The following is a 21,403-nucleotide window of genomic DNA, read 5'->3' on the forward strand; positions in this document are numbered from 1 at the left end:
AATTGGTGATAAAATATAATTTTGAAGATCACACAAGCACTTTTTATTTTAAGATAGAGAGTATGTTTCATTTCATCAATCTTAAACTTTGATTGGTCGAATTTTCTCTGTCTTAAAGCCATTTATAACCGTTTTTCAGTAAAAAATAGAGAAAACCCGGGAGAAAATCTTCCAAACACACTTTTTAGAGCCTTGGAGGCTCCAGAACAGGCATGGTCGACTTGTCAGTTTCGAGGAGCCGTACTGAAAGTAGCACGGCGGTTGTCTCGCGCGTCCAACGCACCGCGCTCGCCGTGAAACGCCACGTGGATGTCTTGCCACGTGGCCTGTTTTCATTGGATTGATGACTCAATTCGCGCCGGTCCTGCTCGGTCCGTAACCAAAATCAGTAATTGCAATAAATAAAGGACAATGAAAAAGAAAAAGAAAAATCGGAACCCGAAATATAGCAGGAGCACGCCCTCTTCACCTCCTTCCCGTCCTCGAGATCGTTCTGAGTTTCTGACCTCCTTCCCCCGCGTGCTCCTCCAGCCACTCCGCACCCCAGATCTCCGAACCCTAACCCCTTGCACATGTTATTGCACTGAACGCAGCTGGTAGCCACAAGCCATGTCGCAGCCCCGCAGTTACGGAATCCTCGTCGCCGTCCTTGTCGCGGCGGCCGTCGCCGTCCCGCCGGCGACCGCGGCGGTGGCGAGCATCGACCTCGGCTCAGAGTGGCTCAAGGTCGCTGCTGTGCATCTTGCCCCAGGCCGTGCTCCAATCGCTGTTGCCATCAACGAGATGTCCAAGCGTAAGTCCCCGGCACTCGCCTCGCTCGCCGACGGCAACCGTCTCTCTGGGGAGGAGGCGGCAGGCATCACGGCGCGGCACCCGTCCAAGGTGTTCGCCCGCGCGCGGGACCTCTTGGCCAAGCCCTTGTCCTACGTGCAGTCCGTCACGGACTCGCTCTTCCTCCCCTACGATCTCGTCCCCGACGCGCGCGGCGCCGCCGCGGTTCGCGCTGATGACGGGCAGGTATACTCCCTCGAGGAGATCGTCGCCATGGTGCTCCACTACGCCGCGGGGCTCGCCGATGCGCACGTTGGGGCGCCCGTGCGGGACGCGGTGATCGCCGTGCCGCCCTACTTTGGGCAGGCCGAGCGCCGGGCGTTGACGCAGGCTGCGCAGCTGGCTGGAATCAACGTGCTTTCTCTCATCAACGAGCACGCTGGGGCCGCGCTTCAGTACGGGATTGACAAGGACTTCTCCAATGCGTCGCGGCATGTCATCTTTTACGACATGGGCGCTGGTAGCACTTACGCTGCATTAGTGTACTACTCTGCATACAACGCCAAGGAGTTCGGAAAGACAGTGTCCGTTAACCAGTTCCAGGTGAAATCCCTCTCTTGACATTTCTGGTAGTTGTTCAATTGCGCCTCTCTCAGATGTCTGATGGCAATCTTAGATGTGGGTATTTCTCATGCCTAGTATGATAGATCTGGTGAAAATATCCTTCTCTTTTCTTGAGCCGTGCTGCTATGTGATATGATGAGTGACAACTCCAGAATACTATATTGATAACACTAATCTCTGCAGGTTAAGGACGTAAGATGGAACTCTGAGCTTGGAGGCGTTCAAATGGAAATGCGTCTGGTCAACTATTTTGCTGCCCAATTCAATAAGCAGCTCGGTGATGGGGTTGATATCCGTCAGTCTCCCAAGGCAATGGCTAAGTTGAAAAAGCAAGTCAAGCGCACCAAAGAAATTCTTAGTGCAAACACTGCAGCTCCAATTTCAGTAGAATCTCTGTATAATGATGTTGATTTCAGGTGCATCTCTACTCTATCTTATATACTGTAAACACATAACTATTGCTCAAGAAATATGGATGCAGCATGTAAAAAGGTCAAGAATCAAGATCAATGAAAATGCACCCAACATTGCAAAATTTACTGTCAAACCTTATTTGTCAGCTTAAAATTGTTCTGGAAAGAAAAGAATTACAACACATTAATTAAAGGTGTCCTGGAAGCAGACCTGCTAGGTTTGGAGTTTGCATGGATGAAATATATCTTATTTGTCCAAGTGTCTTGACATGTACTCCCTCCATTTTTTTATTTGACGTTTTGCAGTTCATTTTTGCACTATTTGACGTCAAATAAAAAAAGGATTGAGGTAGTGTCAGATTAAAATTTGATTATTTTTCCCTTTTGAAGTACATCGATGCAATCTCATCTAAATAAAGGTTACTAGAATTGCAAACAAAGGTTGTGTATTAGTTCTGGATCACTTGGGCCACTTCTTAATTGGTTGTTAAAGCTTTTTATATGGAGACTGTGTTCTATATAATAATCGGGCCAATTATCCTTTAGCTGAGTTGGTTAGGTGGTCTGAGTAGCACTCCTTAGGTCCTGAGTTCGAATTCCATTGGGAGCGAATTTCAGGCTAAGGTTAAAAAAGGTCATTCGCTGGTTCCCCTGGTTGTGTGCACATGAGATGGACTGACCTATGGGAGCGGATCCTCATGTAGGAGCTGGGAGGGCTCAAAGCACGAGTAAAGATCCGTCCTATAGGGGACGGACCCTCATACTGCACGGGGGCTAGCTTTCGTGACCTTTCTCGGCCGGGACTCTGATTGGGCTTCTTCTTAATATAATACCGTGGGGGCGGTATTTCGCCTACCGACCGAGTTTTTTAATCGCTGAGTTTATCGTTTTTTCCCTAGTTTTTGTTTTCAGCTTCTCTTGGTTTAGACCTTATACATATTGAGCTTGTGGCCTTAAATAATGGTTGGGGCAATTTTCATTGTGTTACCTACTGAGCTTATGCACTATCTTTTTTGTTACAGGAGTACCATAACACGTGAGAAATTTGAAGAGCTGTGTGAGGATTTATGGGAGCAAGCTCTAACTCCAGTTAAAGAAGTGCTGACACATTCTGGCATGAAGATCGATGACATCTATGCTGTAGAACTAATAGGAGGAGCTACCCGGGTTCCAAAACTGCAGGTTAATAAATTTGGTTGTCTTTTTAGATTATTACTTAAACTCTGTCATTGCAGTGCTTTCCAAAACCACTTATATATCTATTAGCTAGAAGTATCTTCGTAGCGTCTGTAATAGATTTTTTTTGTAGAATACGCAAGAGAGCTGCGTATCATTGCATTGAGAAGGAGAAACCAAATAAATTACACACTCACCACGCTCACACAAACACACACTCTTACAAACTTGTACCAGAAACAAACATAATCTTACTGAAGCTAGTAATTATTCCGTTAGCAGACTAGATTTTTGCAGAACCAGCAGAGCAGCCACACACTTTTCCTTAATTCTATTAGCTGTCATGGCATTCAACAAACAAAATACTTGGATTATTTAGTCTTTTGAGCATTTTCTCTGAACTGCTTCTTGCTTATAGAAATTAATCTAGTATTATAACATGGGTACATGCATTGAGGTGACATGTGTTACTGTTTGCTTTATACGTTTTTCCTTCTATTTAACCAATACCTTTTGTTATAACTTTGCATTTGCACTAATCCCTTTTTATGTGATCTTAAAGGATTGTAAACTGTTTCTGGTCACACATATAGAGTTTCATGCCTAATATGTTTGGGGATTTTGTTTTTATACAATATTCAAAATACAAACTATCATTCCTAATTTGGTTACCTTTTCAAATGGGGTATGATCTACAGTTTTTTTACATTTTTGGCTCACTTGCAACAATATTGTTCTGCAGGCTAAGCTGCAGGAATTTCTGGGTAGGCGTGGCCTGGATAAACATCTTGATGCTGATGAAGCAATTGTTCTCGGAGCTTCACTTCATGCTGCTAACCTGAGTGACGGGATTAAGTTGAACCGTAAGTTGGGAATGATTGATGGCTCTACTTATGCTTTTGTACTTGAGATAGATGGCCTAGATTATGTCAAGGATGAAAGTATTGACCAAATTTTGGTTCCAAGAATGAAGAAAATGCCAATAAAGGTTAGTAAAGTCGTTTTCCTGTTGTCTTCAAATTGTGGGTGAACTCTTCATCGTGTATCTGCAAGGATGCATCTAAAATAGCTCAATACCCATTTGTTATCTACAGATGTTTAGATCCATCAGACATACAAAGGACTTCGATGTCTCTCTCAACTATGACAAAGCTTATGAACTGCCTCCAGGCATTCCATCACACAAGTTTGCAGAGTATTCCGTATCAGGACTGACAGATGCCAGTGAAAAGTAAGTGACCATACTTCTTTCTGTATTTTCAAGTTCAAGTCTTGATCATAAGAAACTAAAGTACTAAACATTCTTATTGTAATTCATCCTTTTAAACATATATGGTATTGCCATGCTGGTAACCATTCAAACTAAAGTGCTCAACCTTATAATGAATTAATTGATATTGGTCAATGTTTTTATTGCTATTCTGTTCTTTGTACCCAATACTTATTTTTATTGCATAAACTAAGCATATTCCTTTCTCAACCAGGTATGCAAACCGTAATTTATCTGCACCCATCAAAGCAAATCTACATTTTTCTTTGAGTAGAAGTGGAATTATTGCTCTTGATAGAGCAGAAGCAGTAATTGAGATAACTGAATGGGTTGAAGTTCCAAAGAAGATATTGACTCTAGAGAGTAACATCACCAATCAGAATTCTTCTTCTGAAGTAGGAGCAGCTAATAGCACAACAGATAGTAAGGAAAATCTGAGTTCTGGCAGTAATACTAATTCGAGCACTCCCATTGATGAGAGTAATGCTCAAGAAATTATTACAGAGAAGGTGCTAAAGAAAAGAACTTTTAGGGTTCCATTGAAGGTAAGCTATAGTTGCTCTAGTAATTTGGCGGTAATATTGGCACGTGTAGTTCATTTAGAATGTTAATTATTTATAGGTTGTGGAAAAAACAACTGGTGCTGGAACAATTCTTTCGAAGGAGTTGTATTCTGAAGCAAAAAATAGGTTAGAGGCACTCGATAAGAAGGATGCAGAACGGAGGAAAACTGCTGAACTTAAGAATAACCTAGAGTCATACATATATTCTATGAAGGAGAAGGTATATTTTCGTTTATGCTTTCTTTGTTGACACTTTGCTAAGATGTTTTGGTTTTTAACCTTTCATTTCAGCATTAATGTACATCATGTATTTTTGTCATTATACCCCAAATATTGGGTGATCTATCTACCATTTGTATATGATGGAACAATATAGGGAACAAAAAGACTTAACACATGGTTTTATTGACTTGGAGAAGCCTTATAACAAATATCAAGGAATATTATATGGTAGGCTTTAGACAAACATAAAGTTCCAATGAAGTATGTTGGACTCATTAAGGACATGTACACTGTGACTAGTGTTTGAACAAGTGATAGGGACACGGATGATTTCTTAATTAGAACATGGCTACATTAAGGATCAGCTTTGAGTTTTTAACTTTTTGCCATAGTGTTGAATGAGGTCACAATGGACATAATAAGGGGATATCCCTCGGTGTATGTTTTTTGCGGATGATGTAGTGCTAGTTAATAAAAGTTGAGCATGACTCATGGAACTAAATCTAAATATATGAGATATGAGACACTACTACACATGAGGAAGGAATGTTAGTTTGGAAGGTCAAGTAGTGCTTAGGAAGGACACTTTTAGGTATTTAGGATCAATGTTATAAAGAGACGTGGATATTGATGATGATGTTAATCATAGAATTAAAACAGGATGGATGAAATGGCGTCAGGCCTCTGATGTTCTATATGACAAGAGAGTATCACATAAGCTAAAAGTTAAGTTTTTTAGGATGATGATTAGACCTGCTATGTTGTATGTTTCATAATATTGGTCTACAAAAATACGACATGTCCATCAAATGGGTGTTGCTAAAAATACATATGTTGCATTGGATTTGTGGCCATACAAGAAGAGATTGAGTCCGGAATGATGATATACATGATAGGCTAGGGATAACATCAATTGAAGAAAAACTTATCTCTCATCAGTTGAGATGGTTTAGATATCTCCAACGGAGACCTCTAGAGGCACTAGTACGTAGTGGGATTCTATGACTCAATAGCAATTGGAAGAGAGGAGGACCGAAGTTGACATGAGAAGAGACTTTAGAATATACCCAAAGATTTAGCCTTTATTAGAAGTGAATGGAAAACAGCTATCCACGTGTCCAAAGCATAACTTGTGGGTTCTATTAGGTTTTTAACTCTACCCTACCCTAACTTGCTTGGATCGAAAAGGTTGTGTTGTATTTGTTGTTGTTGTTGTTGTTGATTTTTCACTGAAACTCAATGCTACCCTGATAATCTTTATATGTTGATTTTCACTGAAACTCAATGCTGTCCTGATAATCTTGTTATCTAGATAAACTTGGAAATGCAACAAAGTTGATTGCGATGGTTACTCTTCATTATACATCTTATTTGTATAATATTGACTGCCTGCTGCTGCCATTTAATATATAACAGCTGGAAGAAAGCGCAGATATTTTGACTGTCTCAACTGAACAGGAGAGGGAATCCTTTGCTGAGAAACTTAGTGAGGTTGTTTAAAACTTATCTTGCTCTTAGTCTCAGTTGATGATTAAGTCTTCCGCTGAAGTAGTGAGGTTGTTTGTATGACAATTGCAGGTGCAGGATTGGTTATATATGGACGGTGAAGATGCTCAAGCTAATGAATTCAAAGAGCGTCTTGACCAACTTAAAGCCATTGGTGACCCAATTCTTTTCAGGTAACTAACTGTTTATATTATACCCTTTAGTTCATATGAGTCAATGACTGAGATTGTATTGTTTTCCTTTACCCAGATTGAATGAATTAAAAACCCGACCAACGGCCTGTGAAAATGCTCGATTGTATCTTGATGAGCTGCAAAAGGTATCAATAAGAGAACCTAATAACTATTTTTAATTACAGTAGTTTAAGTTGTTTAGTGCATTTGGAGAACTCCCATAAGAAACAAAATAATCCAATCTCACTCGTATCTAAAGCAAAAACCTTTGGAAGAATGGTGCAATAAACAGAGCTTTGCCACAGTAGCGCAACTTGACACTGCGATTATCTAAACAAAATTCTTTTGTTGAATGTTTTTTGTTTTCTTTTGGAACAGTCTTACTTGATTCTGTCCGGCTATAATTGTTCTAAAGCTATATGTGCAGCCATGCTTCTCCAGCATGGGCTCCTACATGCTTGTCTTATATCGCAAAATTAATTAATCAATAATTTTGTGGAAGCAGGAAAAAGGCTAAATTTACTATACACTGAATTCCACAGCAGGGAACAAATCCGACGCATTACATCCATTGTATCCATGAACGTGTCTCTAGCTCAATCAGGTAGCCAGCCTAAATATTTTGATTCACCGTAAGAGTGAATTTTAGGTTGGAGTTAAAAGAATCCTCTCACCGTACCTCCCTATTTGGAAGCACCCCAGCCTGGGGTAACGGTGCATGTTAAAGTGTAGAAGTGGATTGCCTGCCTTCTTCCAACAGCTTGAGCTTTTGAGTTGAAATGGTTATAGTGTGCACTCTAACATGGTATCAGAGCTAGATATCTCGAGTTCGCATCATTTATGTCTCCACCCATTTATTTCCACATTTATGTCTTTTTCTTTTGTTGCACATGAGTAGGGATGATAAGTGTATAAGTGGATTGCCTACCTTCTCTCAACAACTTAATCTTTTGGGCTGAATTGGTTAGTGCGTCTACTTTAACTATGCGGCCTAGCCTGCTTCTCCCAACGACTTAATCTTTTGGGTTGAACTGGTTAGTGTGTCCATTCTAATTGTGCGGCCGAACCTGGGGTTGTGGAGGACTGGTAGTGATTGTCAGTCCAGGTTATGATCTGCTCCATGGGTGAGGCCTATGTTCAGGGGATTTCTCAGTCAGTGTACCGAGATCTTGTGAAATACTATGGGGCCGTCTTACCCACTGGCCGAGTTTTTTTTACATCCATTTTATCTATGTTGTGGAGTTGCTCAGTATAACAGTTCAACTGATGTAATGCGTGGTTGATGTGTTATTCTGTCCTCAAATCAGTGCACGTTTGATTTTTCAGATTGTTAAGAACTGGGAGACAAACAAACCATGGCTCCCCCAAAAGAGAGTAGATGAGGTAAACCTGTGAGCTTGATGAAATTGACTTGTTTTGAGATTGTGTGTAATGCTCATTTTGTTGGCCGTGTAATGCTCTGCTTCTAGGTTGTAAGTGAAGCAGAGAAAGTGAAAGCTTGGCTGAAGGAGAAGGAAAACCTGCAGAAAAAGTATACTTTTGAGCCAGCTTACTTTTTTTTATTGTCTTGTAAAAGGTGGCTAACTCCCATTGAGCATTTTGCAGTACCCCTGTCTTTAACCCACCAGTTTTCACATCTGAAGAAGTTTCTGAGAAAGTTCTGGACTTACAAGATAAGGTTAGTAATTTGGTAGAAACACCCTATAAAAAATCCCGAGACTGCTCGTGAAAGTAATTACAATGTATATACTCTTTCATTGCGCAGGTCTCAAGTGTCAATAGGATTCCAAAACCAAAACCGAAGGTCGAGAAGAAAACAGCAAAGGAGGAAGAACCTGCTAGCAAGGAGAAAACCACCTATACGGAATCTGCACCCGACGAGGGTGAATACACCGAAACGTCTCAGAAATCTAAGGCTCAAGAAGAGGATCAGTCTGCATCAGCCAACACTAGTGATTCAGAACCTGAACCTCATGACGAGTTGTGAGAAGCAGAATCCATAGGAACAGGTCGGGACGACGCATTACGCATGTACTACAAGAAGGCAGTTTGAGGATAAATTTTGGTTGCTCATTTTTTTCCAAAATTTTATTTGACGACCGAAAGACGAGGCTATGTAGGTGTTGAGGAACACTAGATGCTGTAGGGCCAAAAATATTTTATCGGTAGTTTCTGATTGCTGTATAGCAGCCTCATCGTTGTGTAAGTTACTCGCCTCGAAGGCGTAGTTCAGGATCTAGAATCGCTTTGTTATACTGAACTCATTTCATTTTTTAATGAAGAATGCTATATAGGATTTTACGTCAGTAAGGTATTGTTGTACTGAGCTGATTTGATTTTTTAAATAAATAATTTCATAGATTGTACGTCAATCCTTGCTGTGTTTAAATATATAATTAGATCTATACCCGTCGGTGGAGCAAGAGTTTAATATATAATTAGATGTATACCCGCATAGGTTCAAACTTCCATTTGGCTACATCTGCCCTTTACCTAGATAAATGATTCTTGATTTTTTCCCCATTCATTAAACTTTATATGGAAATGAAAGGAATCCAGAATAACAAATGAAAAAAATAAAAATATATATCACTAGTTTAAAGCCCAGGCCCCGCCTGTTGACATAAGTTTTACATTCTTGCTATTGTTGTAGCAAGTGGGCATAAGTGCTCAGCAATTTCTGATTGTAGAACAAACAGGATAGACCGATAGACACTGCGAATTCACCCACATTATTAGGCTACCAGCCATTCTTGCGGTTGCAATTAAGTAGACATCAACATATGTTGAGGTGGATTGGGATGTAATTTAAACTAAGTTACATATCGATCCACCTCAACACATGTGGATTGGAATCAACATTAGAGAATCCGAACTAGGCCTCAGTAACTTGTGATTGTAAAACAGAAGAGAGACTGCAAGTACATCAGCATTAGGCTATCAGGAACGGTTATGCTTGCGGTCTGCCTATAGCTTTGCAGCCAGTACACTTGTGATTACAAAACAAACAGAATAGACCCTGCGAGTACATCAACATTAAACTGTCAGCAACGGTTATGCTGGCGGTCTGCCTCTAGCTTTGCAGCTAGCACAGAAATATCTCCGAGTATCAAGTCCGGTGGTGGTGCGAGAAGTAGGTGCAAATAATCACATGCTCTTCTTGTATTTTAACTTCCTTCCTGTCAAGGCAATGCAGCAATCTTCTCAACTTTCATGTTACTTGGATAAGCCATGCAAAAAGCCAGATCATATTGTAGCACAAACAAGACTATGGTCATGTTTGGTTTCAATTAGTCCTAGGACTAAACTTTAGTCCCTACATGTTTGGTTCTAGGGACTAAACAGATTCTAAAGTCATTAAATACATTGTCCAAAGACTCAAATGCCCTTAGAATATACTCATAATATTAGTTATCTATAAAAAAGGTAAGGGCAACATGATAATTATGGCCTTTTAGTCTCTTTTAGCATCTATGTGAAGGACTAAAAACTAAATCATTTTAGTCCATATTTTAGTCCTAGTGTTTGGCAAAAAAGGGACTAAATGAGACTAAAAACTAGAGACTAATCTTTAATCCCTCTAGCCAAACACCCCCTACGTTGCTCAAGTTGAATATTTTCCTTGGTATACCTGAATGACTAGGTACTATGTGGTCAAGCCTGACATTTTTTAAAGAGTAAAATCCATGAGCAGTCCCTAAAAACGCACAACGGCCTCATCCGGGTCCCTATTTTGGTATCTGGATCTCCACAATTGTCACAAGCGCTAGCATTGGGACTGAGCATGTCACGCTGATCGTTTGTTGACGCAGACTTGACATGTGGACGTAACATGCCAAGTCAACACCTAGTCAGCATGCCATATCAATGCATGAGCAGGTGCCTGTTTTGACCAGTGCCAACAAAATATCAAAATTCAATATAAGGTCAGGGGCCTAGACATTAAAATTCGATAGTTGGGATTCATGCAAGTTTAGAGACCGCTCATTTGTTATTTTAAACTAATGGTCAATGAGTATGCCCCACAATATTTCTACTTGTAGTACTCTATAAAATCATTTTCATCCCTGCCACTTCGATTCATGATGTCGACTTTTCTTGTTTTTTGAACTTAATTGGTAAAAGTTCAATCTAGCATTAGGTATACATGCCTCTTTGGAACCCAAAAAAGGAGTATAGAACAGAAGCAGGGAAACAAAACACATAAACGAATTAGAGAATCATACCATGGTGGGAAGATATGAATTATGTTTCCAACCAGAAGATCTACATTGTTACATATCTTTGGACTGAAGATAATAGTCCTCCTAGTTCTGCTTTCATCCATGGTGCCGTCTGCTGAGGCATTACTTATAGTGGCATCCTGCATGAAACATAAGTTCCATGAAAACATAACTGTTGCAGAATGCCGGTAAAACATGTCCACATAAGAGCCAGTTAATTAGAAGTTGGTCTAATGTCTACAACAAAGGACATCTTTTGTCTGATCATCTACATGCAGCATAATAACTTTCAAATTTAATTTTGTAGCATTGCATAATTGGGCAATTCAAAAGGGACTTGAAGGAATAGAATATCCCAATAGGCATCATAAGACGAGACAATAATGTGAAGTGAGGTAGAGGACGGCCAAACTTGACATGAGAGAAGACAATCAAAAGGGACTTGAAGGAATGAAATATCCCAATAGAGTTATGTTTGGATAGAAGTGCTTAGAAAAAAGCTATCCACGTGCCCGAACCGTGATTAGGCTTTTTCCCTTTTAGTGCTCTTAAAAGCTTTTTCCCCTCCCGTTTCTCTCGCTTTCTCTTTTTGGTGACATCTTGTTGGGTTTCAACTCTAGCCTACCCCAACTTGCTTGGGAATAAAAGGCTATGTTGTTGTTGTTGCATAATTGGGCAATTCAGTCATTACTTTTCTAAAGAGAACGCTGTTCTGGATAAGCAACTGACAGGCAATCATCTTGAAACATTATTGTTTTTTCTTTTTCCAAAATGTTTGTTCAACTCAGCAGCATGAGAAGCAAAATAATACTCAATTTAAGAAGATTACTGCCACATGAGTAGATAGGAGTTTTTGGAAGATGGAGACATGGATCACAGACATTGCCCTTTTCCTGGAACATGCAGCTGCAGACTGTTAGCTTTCCTTCCAATGACCTTGACATAATCTGAACAGTAGTTCCCTTTAAATCACCTACGAATTTGAACTGTCACTATCTCTGAAATCCATGTATAGTTGTATACAAACAGACAACTGCCTAATCCAAAGCAAAAAGCATTTAAGTTATACCAACTGCTACCAACAGCACCACCTGAATAACTGTGCTCTCTGCTATACTGCCTCGAGAATTCCACATGCCAATCTTTCTCCATGTGCATAATCTGTTGCATTCTTCCATAGTTACCAGCTCTGCCACAGAGCAAGGCTAATAAATAATCAGAATTCCAGTGCAAATGGTCATTTCAATAAGAACTGGCAAGAATTCGAGATTATTATACCCTGTTGATCTCATTGATTTCATGGCACCATCCATGTTTGTTGGATTAAAAACTTCTTGAAATAGGTCAGCCATAGTTTGCTGGTTCTCATCTTTGTTCACCAAACTCAAGTGGTTTTGAGTAGCATCCTATTCCAGGATAAAAGAAAAATCTGTTGAGTATTTCAATTTTCAAGTGAACAATGACTAATATAAAGTGTTTGTGTTACCATACTTCCTCCTCGCTAGATGTTCCGTCAATTACATGCTCCAAGGGGTCCTCACTGTCAATACTCCTGTCTCCTAGAATAGCTATTGTTTTCTTCTCGGAAGAAAGGAACTTTGGCTTCCAATGTTTAGCTCTGGTGTGTTGGTGTGACTGCAATAAAAATTTTACAATATTCAGAGGCAAGCTATCTTGTCTCAGAACCCCAAATCATGAAATGACATCACAAGAAACAAACCAAAGATGCTGTCTCAACATAAGAACCACTTCTACCCTGTAGGTCTTCTAGAAGTTCTGCAACTGAAAATTTTGGTCTCTTGATCGAGCAGGGGAGCTCTGATGGCAACTCTTCAGTTTGTCCATTGTCATTTTCAAACGGTTCATCCATCAAAGCTTGTGAAGCTTTAGTTGGTGGCACTCCGGATGAAACTTCCTGCTCCCTGATTGATATGCTTGGAGCATGTTGGTGCAACTAGATTAAAATATTCAGAAGTAATATAAGTGTTATGTAAGAACTCCAATATGAAAAAATAATGCAAGACAACACACACCAAAGATGGTGTCCTGACAAAAGAACCACCCCTACGCTGTAAATTATCTAGCAGCTCAGAAACTAAAGTATTTGCTTTGGGTGGAAGGGCAAACTCTGGTGCCAAATCTTCAGTTTGTTCCTCAACGTTTTCCAACCGTTCAGCCACCATGGTTTGTGAAGCTTTAGTTGATGGCACTGCAGAAGAACCATCTTGCTCCCCAATGCACAAGTTATCAGTCTTAACATCTAATGGAACAAAATCATATCCTCGTAATGAGAATCTAGGCTTCTTTACACTTTTGCCCCCTGCAGTATGGAAACAGAGGACACGCATTAGATTGTCCACCTGGTATAGTTTAACAAAACAAAGTCCTCCTTTGCTCACAACATTCTCTCTAAGAGGAGAGATGCTGGAAATGAGATAACATACTTCTGCTTGTTCCATAAGAAAGGTACGATGTGCTAATAGGATATTTGCATACACTCGCTAACTCATCTTCTTCTTCCAGAACTTCATCCCACCCATCCAATTTTCCATGGTTCTCCATTTTGCTGCTCTACTCTTTTTGTCTGGAAGTTGACATGCTAATCAGGATCTTGTTGATGCTAGAACATCTTGTTGACACAGACACAGAAACAAAGACACATGTTCAACAAGCATCTGTATGATTCTACAAAGCACGCATACCTCCTACTATTATAACTGCCTACAACAATAAATCGATACAAAGAACAAAGTGAGGTCAATAATCTAGGGGACATGGAGGATCCTCAGAAACCCCAAAAAAACTGAATAAGAGCAATTCCATACCAATAGTGCTCCCCCAAGAAGTTGTTCTATGGGAAGCACCTTAAAACTTTTCCAGCACTTTAGGGTGACACTACCAATGATCCCTTCCCCTATATTTCATTTTCTTATATCTATCTACACTTGTGCACATACTGTATTATAAATCATTTTTCACATCATAATAATTCAAAGTTTATGGGTCCTGCATGTAATTCAACAACATTTGAATTCATAATTTTAAATTCAAGCATACACAAGATTCCAATGCACCAAAAAATGCTTTGTGGTCACTAGGCAAACTCCTACACTTTTTCATTTAATTATAAAGTTTAATTGGGGGAGGGGGTAGTACAAAACATGGTGTATTTGCAACTGATTGCAGGTATGGAACCAGGAGCAGCAAGCTAATGCTGGAAACATTAATCTACAATTTGTGGTGATTGGCGGTTTGGCTGCTTTGGCACAAAAAAGGATAATTAAATAGAGCAGGATCCAGGAGTAGACCCAGTAAAGGTAGACCCAATAACTCTAATGTGAAAGGAGGGAGGTGACAGGAGAAGATACATTCAGGCACCACCGCTTGACAAACCCTACCCAAAATTACATTTTCCTGGAGCCTCTTAAAAACGAAGTTAGTAAGCATGCAGGCCACAAAATCGGATCAGATTTGTTTTTCCTTTTTCCTTCATTATTTTTTGGAATCCAATCCAACGCAATTCTACAGGTATGTGTTTGATTTTTTGCATGATTTCCTGTAATCGATTCAAATGAATTTGGCATCGAATCCCTCATCAAACGATGAACACAGAGACACAAATCACAGATGCGAACAAAATCACCTTAAAAAACCTCACAGCAGAGAACCGAAAATGCCAACAAAGAGAAAACTGACAGGATGAGAGGGAAAAACCGAATTAGCTTGAAGCAGGGGAAGGAACTCCACCCGACGACGCAAGGCACAACGACGAGCCGAAGGGCGGAGGGGCGCACTTCGTCGTTCCTTGCTCACCGCGATGACCAGCCACGCAGATGGCAGACTCCGTCTTACCGGCAAGAAATCGGTCAAGGAATCTCCACGGCACACCACTTCATCAACATAAGGGGACGAGAACGTCGATGACGCCTCCCATCGCCGACTCTGATGTCGCTGCTGATGCACGCCGGACTGGGGAGGCGGCAGAACAGGGGAAGGTGGGCGGGGAGAGAGAAAAGGACAATTGAGAGGTCCAGGATTTCAACGGGCTCTCCTGTTGACCAACAGAAGATGAAGTCAGTTCGATTTTCGATTGGATCTCCACTCGACGCCGGCCCCTGTTTATAAAATTCACTGCTTATTCAAAATTAAATAAGAAAGAGATTTTAGCCCCTCCAATCCTTTTTGTTTGAGGCTCCCAAACTAGCTCTAAACGGTTGGAATCTAAAATTATTTTTTTCATTACTTTTATACAATATTTCACGATATTAAAATAGATATTACCTCTAGATACATCCATGACATAGAAGATGACCTCATAATAAGTGAGCAGTGTTTACCGAGTTTATTTTCTTAGTGTCAAATATTCAATTACCACTTCCGGCCGCTGATCTAGGTGTGTGGGACTAGATTATGCTTAAAGGGATGTTTATTTGGAATTATAATATATTTACATTATATAGTCCAACAAATTTTAAACTCATGTGTTTGTTTGTGATTATAATATATTCATATTATATAATCTAACAAATTAAACTAACACTTATTTTAAAAATTATTGAATTATATAATCTGGATATATTATAATCTCAAACAAACATATCTAAGGATATGAGTGCTTTTTCTAGTGCCAAAAACGATTTATATAGAATTGAAAAGTGGTGGCCTGAGACCGAAGTGGATGTTGTATAAGTGTATGAGTACATTAGTACATTTATTTTTAAATACTAAGTATATATACTTATAATATTAGTTTATATATATATATATATACCCTGGGCTTACAATAACTAGAGCAAGCCCAGTCGAGACGTGTCATCCGGTTGAGACGGACCAGATCCGAGCGTCTATAAAAGCACCCCATGCTGTCATGAATAAGGGTTTTATCGGCAGCGACGATTCCCGAGACATGTGAGCAACGACGATCCCGAGGGCAAGCGACGGTGCCCCGGGGCGGGTAGGCGACGGTTCGCGATCCGGAGGTACGATGGTGGCTCCCCGGTCTGGAGGCGCGTCGGCTTCTGATCCGGAGGCGCACTGGTGGCTCCCTGGTCTGGAGGCACGAAGACGGATCTCGGGAAGCGGTAGATCTGGCTCGTCACAGACAACACATAAGAGGTGTGAGCGGCTGCAGCGGCGAATCCCGAAGGGCATGTGCGTGGCGGCGGTCCCCTGAGACGCACACGACTGCGACACATTCGAGGTGGGAGCGACGACGATGGAATTCCCTAGGCGCGAGCTATGGTGGATCACAGAGGCGAGGCGATGATTATAGGGACGCACAACAATGGTGGCCCACTGGGGTGTGCAACGGCGACGTCATCCGAGGTTCGACGGGTCCCTAGGCACGAGCAACAGACATGTTTTTATGTTATTTTATATACATATTTATGCCAACGTTAATTAGTTTTTGCGACATATATTTCAATTCATGGCTCAGTTTTCTATCTATCGCCTGTTTATGATATATATATATATATATATATATATCATAAACTGATTACAGCGAGCTTATCTGTCTTGTTGTTGCTGTTAGAGCGATCATATATTTATGGATGAAATAAAATATTTAAATAAGTTTTTTGTTTACATTAATGTCAATCAATTTACATTCATCACACATTCCTGTCATTCTAATTTTGTACGCATGAAACAGTAAACAATTTTTTACGCAATGTACCAAGTTACATAAATACTCACATCGTGTAACATAATTAGTGTCAGTATATATCATAAATTGAGGAGGTGTTGGAGCCGATCTTAGATAAAGGGAATCTAACACCTATGTGGGGAGCTCACTGAGGAGGTGTTGGAGTCGATCTTAGATAAAGATAAGATTGAGGTTCCATCTGCCTCATCTACCAGTGAAAGGGAATTAGGCTTACACCTAGTTCCTAAATAATTTTGGTGGTTGAATTGCCCAACACAAATAATCGGACTAACTAGTTTGCCCAAGTGTGTAGATTATACAAGTGTAAAAGGTTCACACTCAGCCAATTAAAAGACCAAGTTTTGGATTCAACAAAGGAGCAAAAGGGGCAACCGAAGGCTCCCCTGGTCTGGCACACCAGACTGTCCGGTGTGCCACCGGACAGTGAACAGTACCGGTCCGGTGCACCAGGGGACTCAGACTCAAACTCGCCACCTTCGGGAATTTCCAGGGCGACTCGGCTATAATTCACCGGACTGTCCGGTGTACATCGGACAGTGTCCGGTGCGCCAAGGGAAGTCGGCCTCAGGAACTCGCCAGCTTCGGGAAACGCCAACGGCTAGCCCGCTAAAATTCACCGGACTGTCCGGTGTGCACCGGACTGTCCGGTGCGACTCCGAAGCAACGGTCATCTCCGCGCCAACGGCTCTCTGCCGCGCATTTAATGCGCGCTCTGCGCGCGCAGAAGTCAGAATCGCCCATGCTGGCACACCGGACATCAAACAGTACCTGTCCGGTGTGCACCGGACACCCAGGCGGGCCCCCAAGTCAGAAGCTCCAACGGTCAGAATCCAACGACAGTGATGACGTGGCAGGGGCACCGGACTGTCCGGTGTGCACCGGACTGTCCGGTGCGCCATCGAACAGACAGAATTCCCAACGGCCACATTTGGTGGTTGGGGCTATAAATACCCCAACCACCCCACCATTCATGGTATCCAAGTTTTCCACTTCTCAACTACTACAAGAGCTCTAGCATTCAATTCTAGACACACTAAAGAGATCAAATCCTCTCCAATTCCACACAAAGCCCTAGTGACTAGTGAGAGTGATTTGCCGTGTTCATTTGAGCTCTTGCGCTTGGATTGCTTCTTTTCTTTCTCACTTGTTCTTGAGATCACAACTCCATTGTAATCAAGGCAAGAGGCACCAATTGTGTGGTGGCCCTTGCAGGGAAGTTTTGTTCCCGGCTTTGATTTGAGAAGAGAAGCTCATTCGGTCCGAGGGACCGTTTGAGAGAGGGAAGGGTTGAAAGAGACCCGGCCTTTGTGGCCTCCTCAACGGGGAGTAGGTTTGCAAGAACCGAACCTCGGTAAAACAAATCTCCGTGTCTCACTTGCTTATTCGCTTGGGATTTGTTTTGCGCCCTCTCTCGCGGACTCGTTTATATTTCTAACGCTAACCCGGCTTGTAGTTGTGTTTATATTTGTAAATTTCAGTTTCGCCCTATTCACCCCCCCCCCTCTAGGCGACTATCAATTGGTATCAGAGCCCGGTGCTTCATTAGAGCCTAACCGCTCGAAGTGATGTCGGGAGATCACGCCAAGAAGGAGATGGAGACCGGCGAAAAGCCCACTACAAGCCAAGGGAGCACTTCATCGGAAGAGTCCCACACCAAGAGGAAGGAGAAGAAGAAGATCTCCTCCAACAAAGGGAAGGAGAAGAAATCTTCTTCTCACCACAAAGAGAAGAAGGAGAAATCTTCTTCCCACAAGCCGCATCGGAAAGGCGACAAGCACAAGAGGATGAGGAAAGTGGTCTACTACGAGACCGACACTTCATCAACATCAACCTCCGACTCCGATGTGCCCTCCGTCACTTCTAAGCGCCAAGAGCGCAAGAAGTATAGTAAGATCCCCCTACACTACCCTCGCATTTCCAAACATACACCTTTACTTTCCGTCCCATTAGGCAAACCACCAACTTTTGATGGTGAAGATTACGCTAGGTGGAGCGATTTAATGCGATTTCATCTAATCTCGCTCCACAAAAGTATATGGGATGTTGTTGAGTTTGGTGCACAGGTATCGTCGGTAGGGGATGAGAACTATGATGAGGATGAGGTGGCCCAAATCGAGCACTTCAACTCTCAAGCAACGACAATACTCCTCGCCTCTCTAAGTAGAGAGGAGTATAACAAAGTACAAGGGTTGAAGAGCGCTAAGGAGATTTGGGATGTGCTCAAAACCGCGCACGAAGGAGATGAGCTCACCAAGATCACCAAGCGGGAAACGATCGAGGGGGAGCTCGGTCGGTTCCGGCTTCGCAAAGGGGAGGAGCCACAACACATGTACAACCGGCTCAAGACCTTGGTGAACCAAGTGCGCAACCTCGGAAGCAAGAAGTGGGATGACCACGAAGTGGTAAATGTTATTTTAAGATCTCTCATTTTTCTTAATCCCACTCAAGTTCAATTGATTCGTGGTAATCCTAGATATACTAAAATGACCCCCGAGGAAGTTATCGGGCATTTTGTAAGTTTTGAGTGCATGATAGAAGGCTCGAGGAAAATCAACGAGCTTGGCGACCCATCCGAAGCCCAACCCATTGCATTTAAGGCAACTGAGGAGAAGAAGGAGGAGTCTACACCAAGTAGACAACCAATAGACGCCTCCAAGCTCGACAATGAGGAAATGGCGCTCGTCATCAAGAGCTTCCGCCAAATCCTCAAGCAAAGGAGGGGGAAGGACTACAAGTCCCGCTCCAAGAAGGTTTGCTACAAGTGTGGTAAGCCCGGTCATTTTATTGCTAAATGTCCTATATCAAGTGACAGTGACCGAGGCGACGACAAGAAGGGGAGAAGAAAGGAGAAGAAAAGGTACTACAAGAAGAAGGGCGGCGATGCTCATGTTTGTCGGGAATGGGATTCCGACGAGAGCTCAAGCGACTCCTCCGACGACGAGGACGCCGCCAACATCGCCGTCACCAAGGGACTTCTCTTCCCCAACGTCGGCCACAAGTGCCTCATGGCAAAGGACGGCAAAAAGAAGAAGGTTAAATCCAACTCCTCCACTAAATATGAATCGTCTAGTGATGATAATGCTAGTGATGAGGAGGATAATTTGCGTATTCTCTTTGCCAATCTTAACATGGAGCAAAAAGAAAAACTAAATGAATTGATTAGTGCTATTCATGAAAAGGATGACCTTTTGGACTCCCAAGAGGATTGTCTAATTAAAGAAAACAAGAAACATGTTAAGGTTAAAAAGGCTTATGCTCTAGAAGTAGAAAAATGTGAAAAATTGTCTAGTGAGCTAAGCACATGCCGTGAGATTATTGACAACCTTAGGAATGAAAATGCTAGTTTAAATGCTAAGGTTGATTCTCATGTTTGTAATGTTTCAATTCCCAATCCTAGAGATAATAATGATGATTCGCTTGCTAGGATTGAAGAATTAAACATTTCTCTTGCTAGCCTTAGATTAGAGAATGAAAATTTGATTGCTAAGGCTAAAGATTTTGATGTTTGCAAAGTTACAATTTCCAATCTTAAAGATAAAAATGATATTCTTCATGCTAAGATTGTGGAACTTGATTCTTGCAAACCCTCTACATCTATTGTTGAGCATGTATCTATTTGTACTAGATGTAGAGATATTGATGTTAATGCTATTCATGATCACATGATCTTACTTAAGCAACAAAATGATCATATAGCTAAACTTGATGCTAAAATTGCCGAGCACAACTTAGAAAATGAGAAATTTAAATTTGCTCGTAGCATGCTTTATAATGGGAGACGCCCTGGCATTAAGGATGGCATTGGCTTCCAAAGGGGAGACAATGTCAAAATTAGTGCCCCTCCTAAAAGATTGTCAAATTTTGTTAAGGGCAAGGCTCCCATGCCTCAGGATAACGAGGGTTACATTTTATACCCTGCCGGTTATCCCGAGGACAAAATTAGGAAAATTCATTCTAGGAAGTCTCACTCTGGCCCTAATCATGCTTTTATGTATAAGGGTGAGACATCTAGCTCTAGGCAACCAACCCGCGCCAAGTTGCCTAGAAAGAAAACTCCTAATGCATCAAATGATCATGCCATTTCATTTAAAACTTTTGATGCTTCTTATGTGCTTACTAACAAATCCGGCAAAGTAGTTGCCAAGTTTGTTGGGGGCAAACACAAGGGTTCCAAGACTTGTGTTTGGGTACCCAAAGTTCTTGTGTCTAATGCCAAAGGACCCAAAACCGTTTGGGTACCTAAAGTCAAGAACTAAAATTGTTTTGTAGGTTTATGCATCCGGGGGCTCAAGTTGGATACTCGACAGCGGGTGCACAAACCATATGACCGGGGAGAAAAGGATGTTCTCCTCATATGAGAAAAACCAAGATCCCCAACGAGCTATCACATTCGGGGATGGAAATCAAGGTTTGGTCAAAGGACTTGGTAAAATTGCTATATCTCCTGACCATTCTATTTCCAATGTTTTTCTTGTTGATTCTTTAGATTACAACTTGCTTTCTGTTTCCCAATTATGTCAAATGGGCTACAACTGTCTCTTTACTGATGTAGGTGTCACTGTCTTTAGAAGAAGTGATGATTCAATAGCATTTAAGGGTGTGTTAGAGGGTCAGCTATACTTAGTAGATTTTGATAGAGCTGAACTCGACACATGCTTAATTGCTAAGACTAACATGGGTTGGCTCTGGCACCGCCGACTAGCCCATGTTGGGATGAAGAATCTTCATAAGCTTCTAAAGGGAGAACACATTTTAGGACTAACAAATGTTCATTTTGAGAAAGACAGGATTTGT

General features: G+C 41.6%; 2 protein-coding genes across 10 annotated transcripts; one reads left to right on the plus strand and one right to left on the minus strand.

The window, feature by feature from the left end:
* The first annotated feature begins 492 nt into the window (after nucleotides 1-492).
* LOC100279899 (Heat shock 70 kDa protein 17) lies at nucleotides 493-9,027 on the plus strand. The gene is given in 14 exon segments (NM_001152851.1): nucleotides 493-1,374; nucleotides 1,579-1,811; nucleotides 2,831-2,990; nucleotides 3,727-3,972; nucleotides 4,079-4,215; nucleotides 4,469-4,799; nucleotides 4,876-5,037; nucleotides 6,456-6,530; nucleotides 6,618-6,718; nucleotides 6,795-6,864; nucleotides 8,045-8,101; nucleotides 8,188-8,249; nucleotides 8,324-8,396; nucleotides 8,484-9,027. Coding segments are annotated over 14 exon segments (2,694 nt in total). The 5' UTR covers nucleotides 493-609; the 3' UTR covers nucleotides 8,706-9,027.
* A 552-nt stretch (nucleotides 9,028-9,579) lies between these two features.
* On the minus strand, nucleotides 9,580-15,057 carry LOC100279898 (uncharacterized). Of its 9 annotated transcripts, none has more exons than XM_008645268.3 (10): nucleotides 14,656-15,057; nucleotides 13,386-13,525; nucleotides 12,975-13,261; nucleotides 12,662-12,895; nucleotides 12,433-12,576; nucleotides 12,220-12,347; nucleotides 12,033-12,130; nucleotides 11,823-11,914; nucleotides 10,945-11,081; nucleotides 9,580-9,897 (listed from the first exon to the last, which is right to left on the minus strand). In XM_008645268.3, exons 2-10 carry the CDS (start codon nucleotides 13,501-13,503, stop codon nucleotides 9,828-9,830), a joined length of 1,308 nt encoding a protein of 435 aa, XP_008643490.1. In that variant the 5' UTR covers nucleotides 13,504-13,525; nucleotides 14,656-15,057; the 3' UTR covers nucleotides 9,580-9,827. The 9 variants fall into 9 exon arrangements, 7 of the variants coding, with proteins under 7 accessions (XP_008643490.1, XP_008643491.1, XP_008643495.1 ...); XM_008645269.3 differs by having other exon boundaries at nucleotides 14,689-15,056; XM_008645273.2 differs by having other exon boundaries at nucleotides 13,438-13,525; nucleotides 14,656-15,051.
* Between the last annotated feature and the right edge of the window lie 6,346 nt (nucleotides 15,058-21,403).

Source organism: Zea mays, chromosome 5, assembly GCF_902167145.1.
Source record: "Zea mays cultivar B73 chromosome 5, Zm-B73-REFERENCE-NAM-5.0, whole genome shotgun sequence".
NCBI lineage: Eukaryota > Viridiplantae > Streptophyta > Magnoliopsida > Poales > Poaceae > Zea > Zea mays.

Excerpts from the sequence above, each read along its gene's own strand:
- LOC100279898 (XM_008645265.3), bottom strand. The coding sequence starts at position 13,400 with ATGGAACAAGCAGAAGTATGTTATCTCATTTCCAGCATCTCTCCTCTT. Across the intron at positions 12,577-12,661 it reads ATGTTGAGACAGCATCTTTG|TCACACCAACACACCAGAGC; the intron begins GTTTGTTTCTTG and ends TTTTTATTGCAG. Across the intron at positions 11,915-12,032 it reads CAGAGAGCACAGTTATTCAG|GTGATTTAAAGGGAACTACT; the intron begins GTGGTGCTGTTG and ends TCAAATTCGTAG.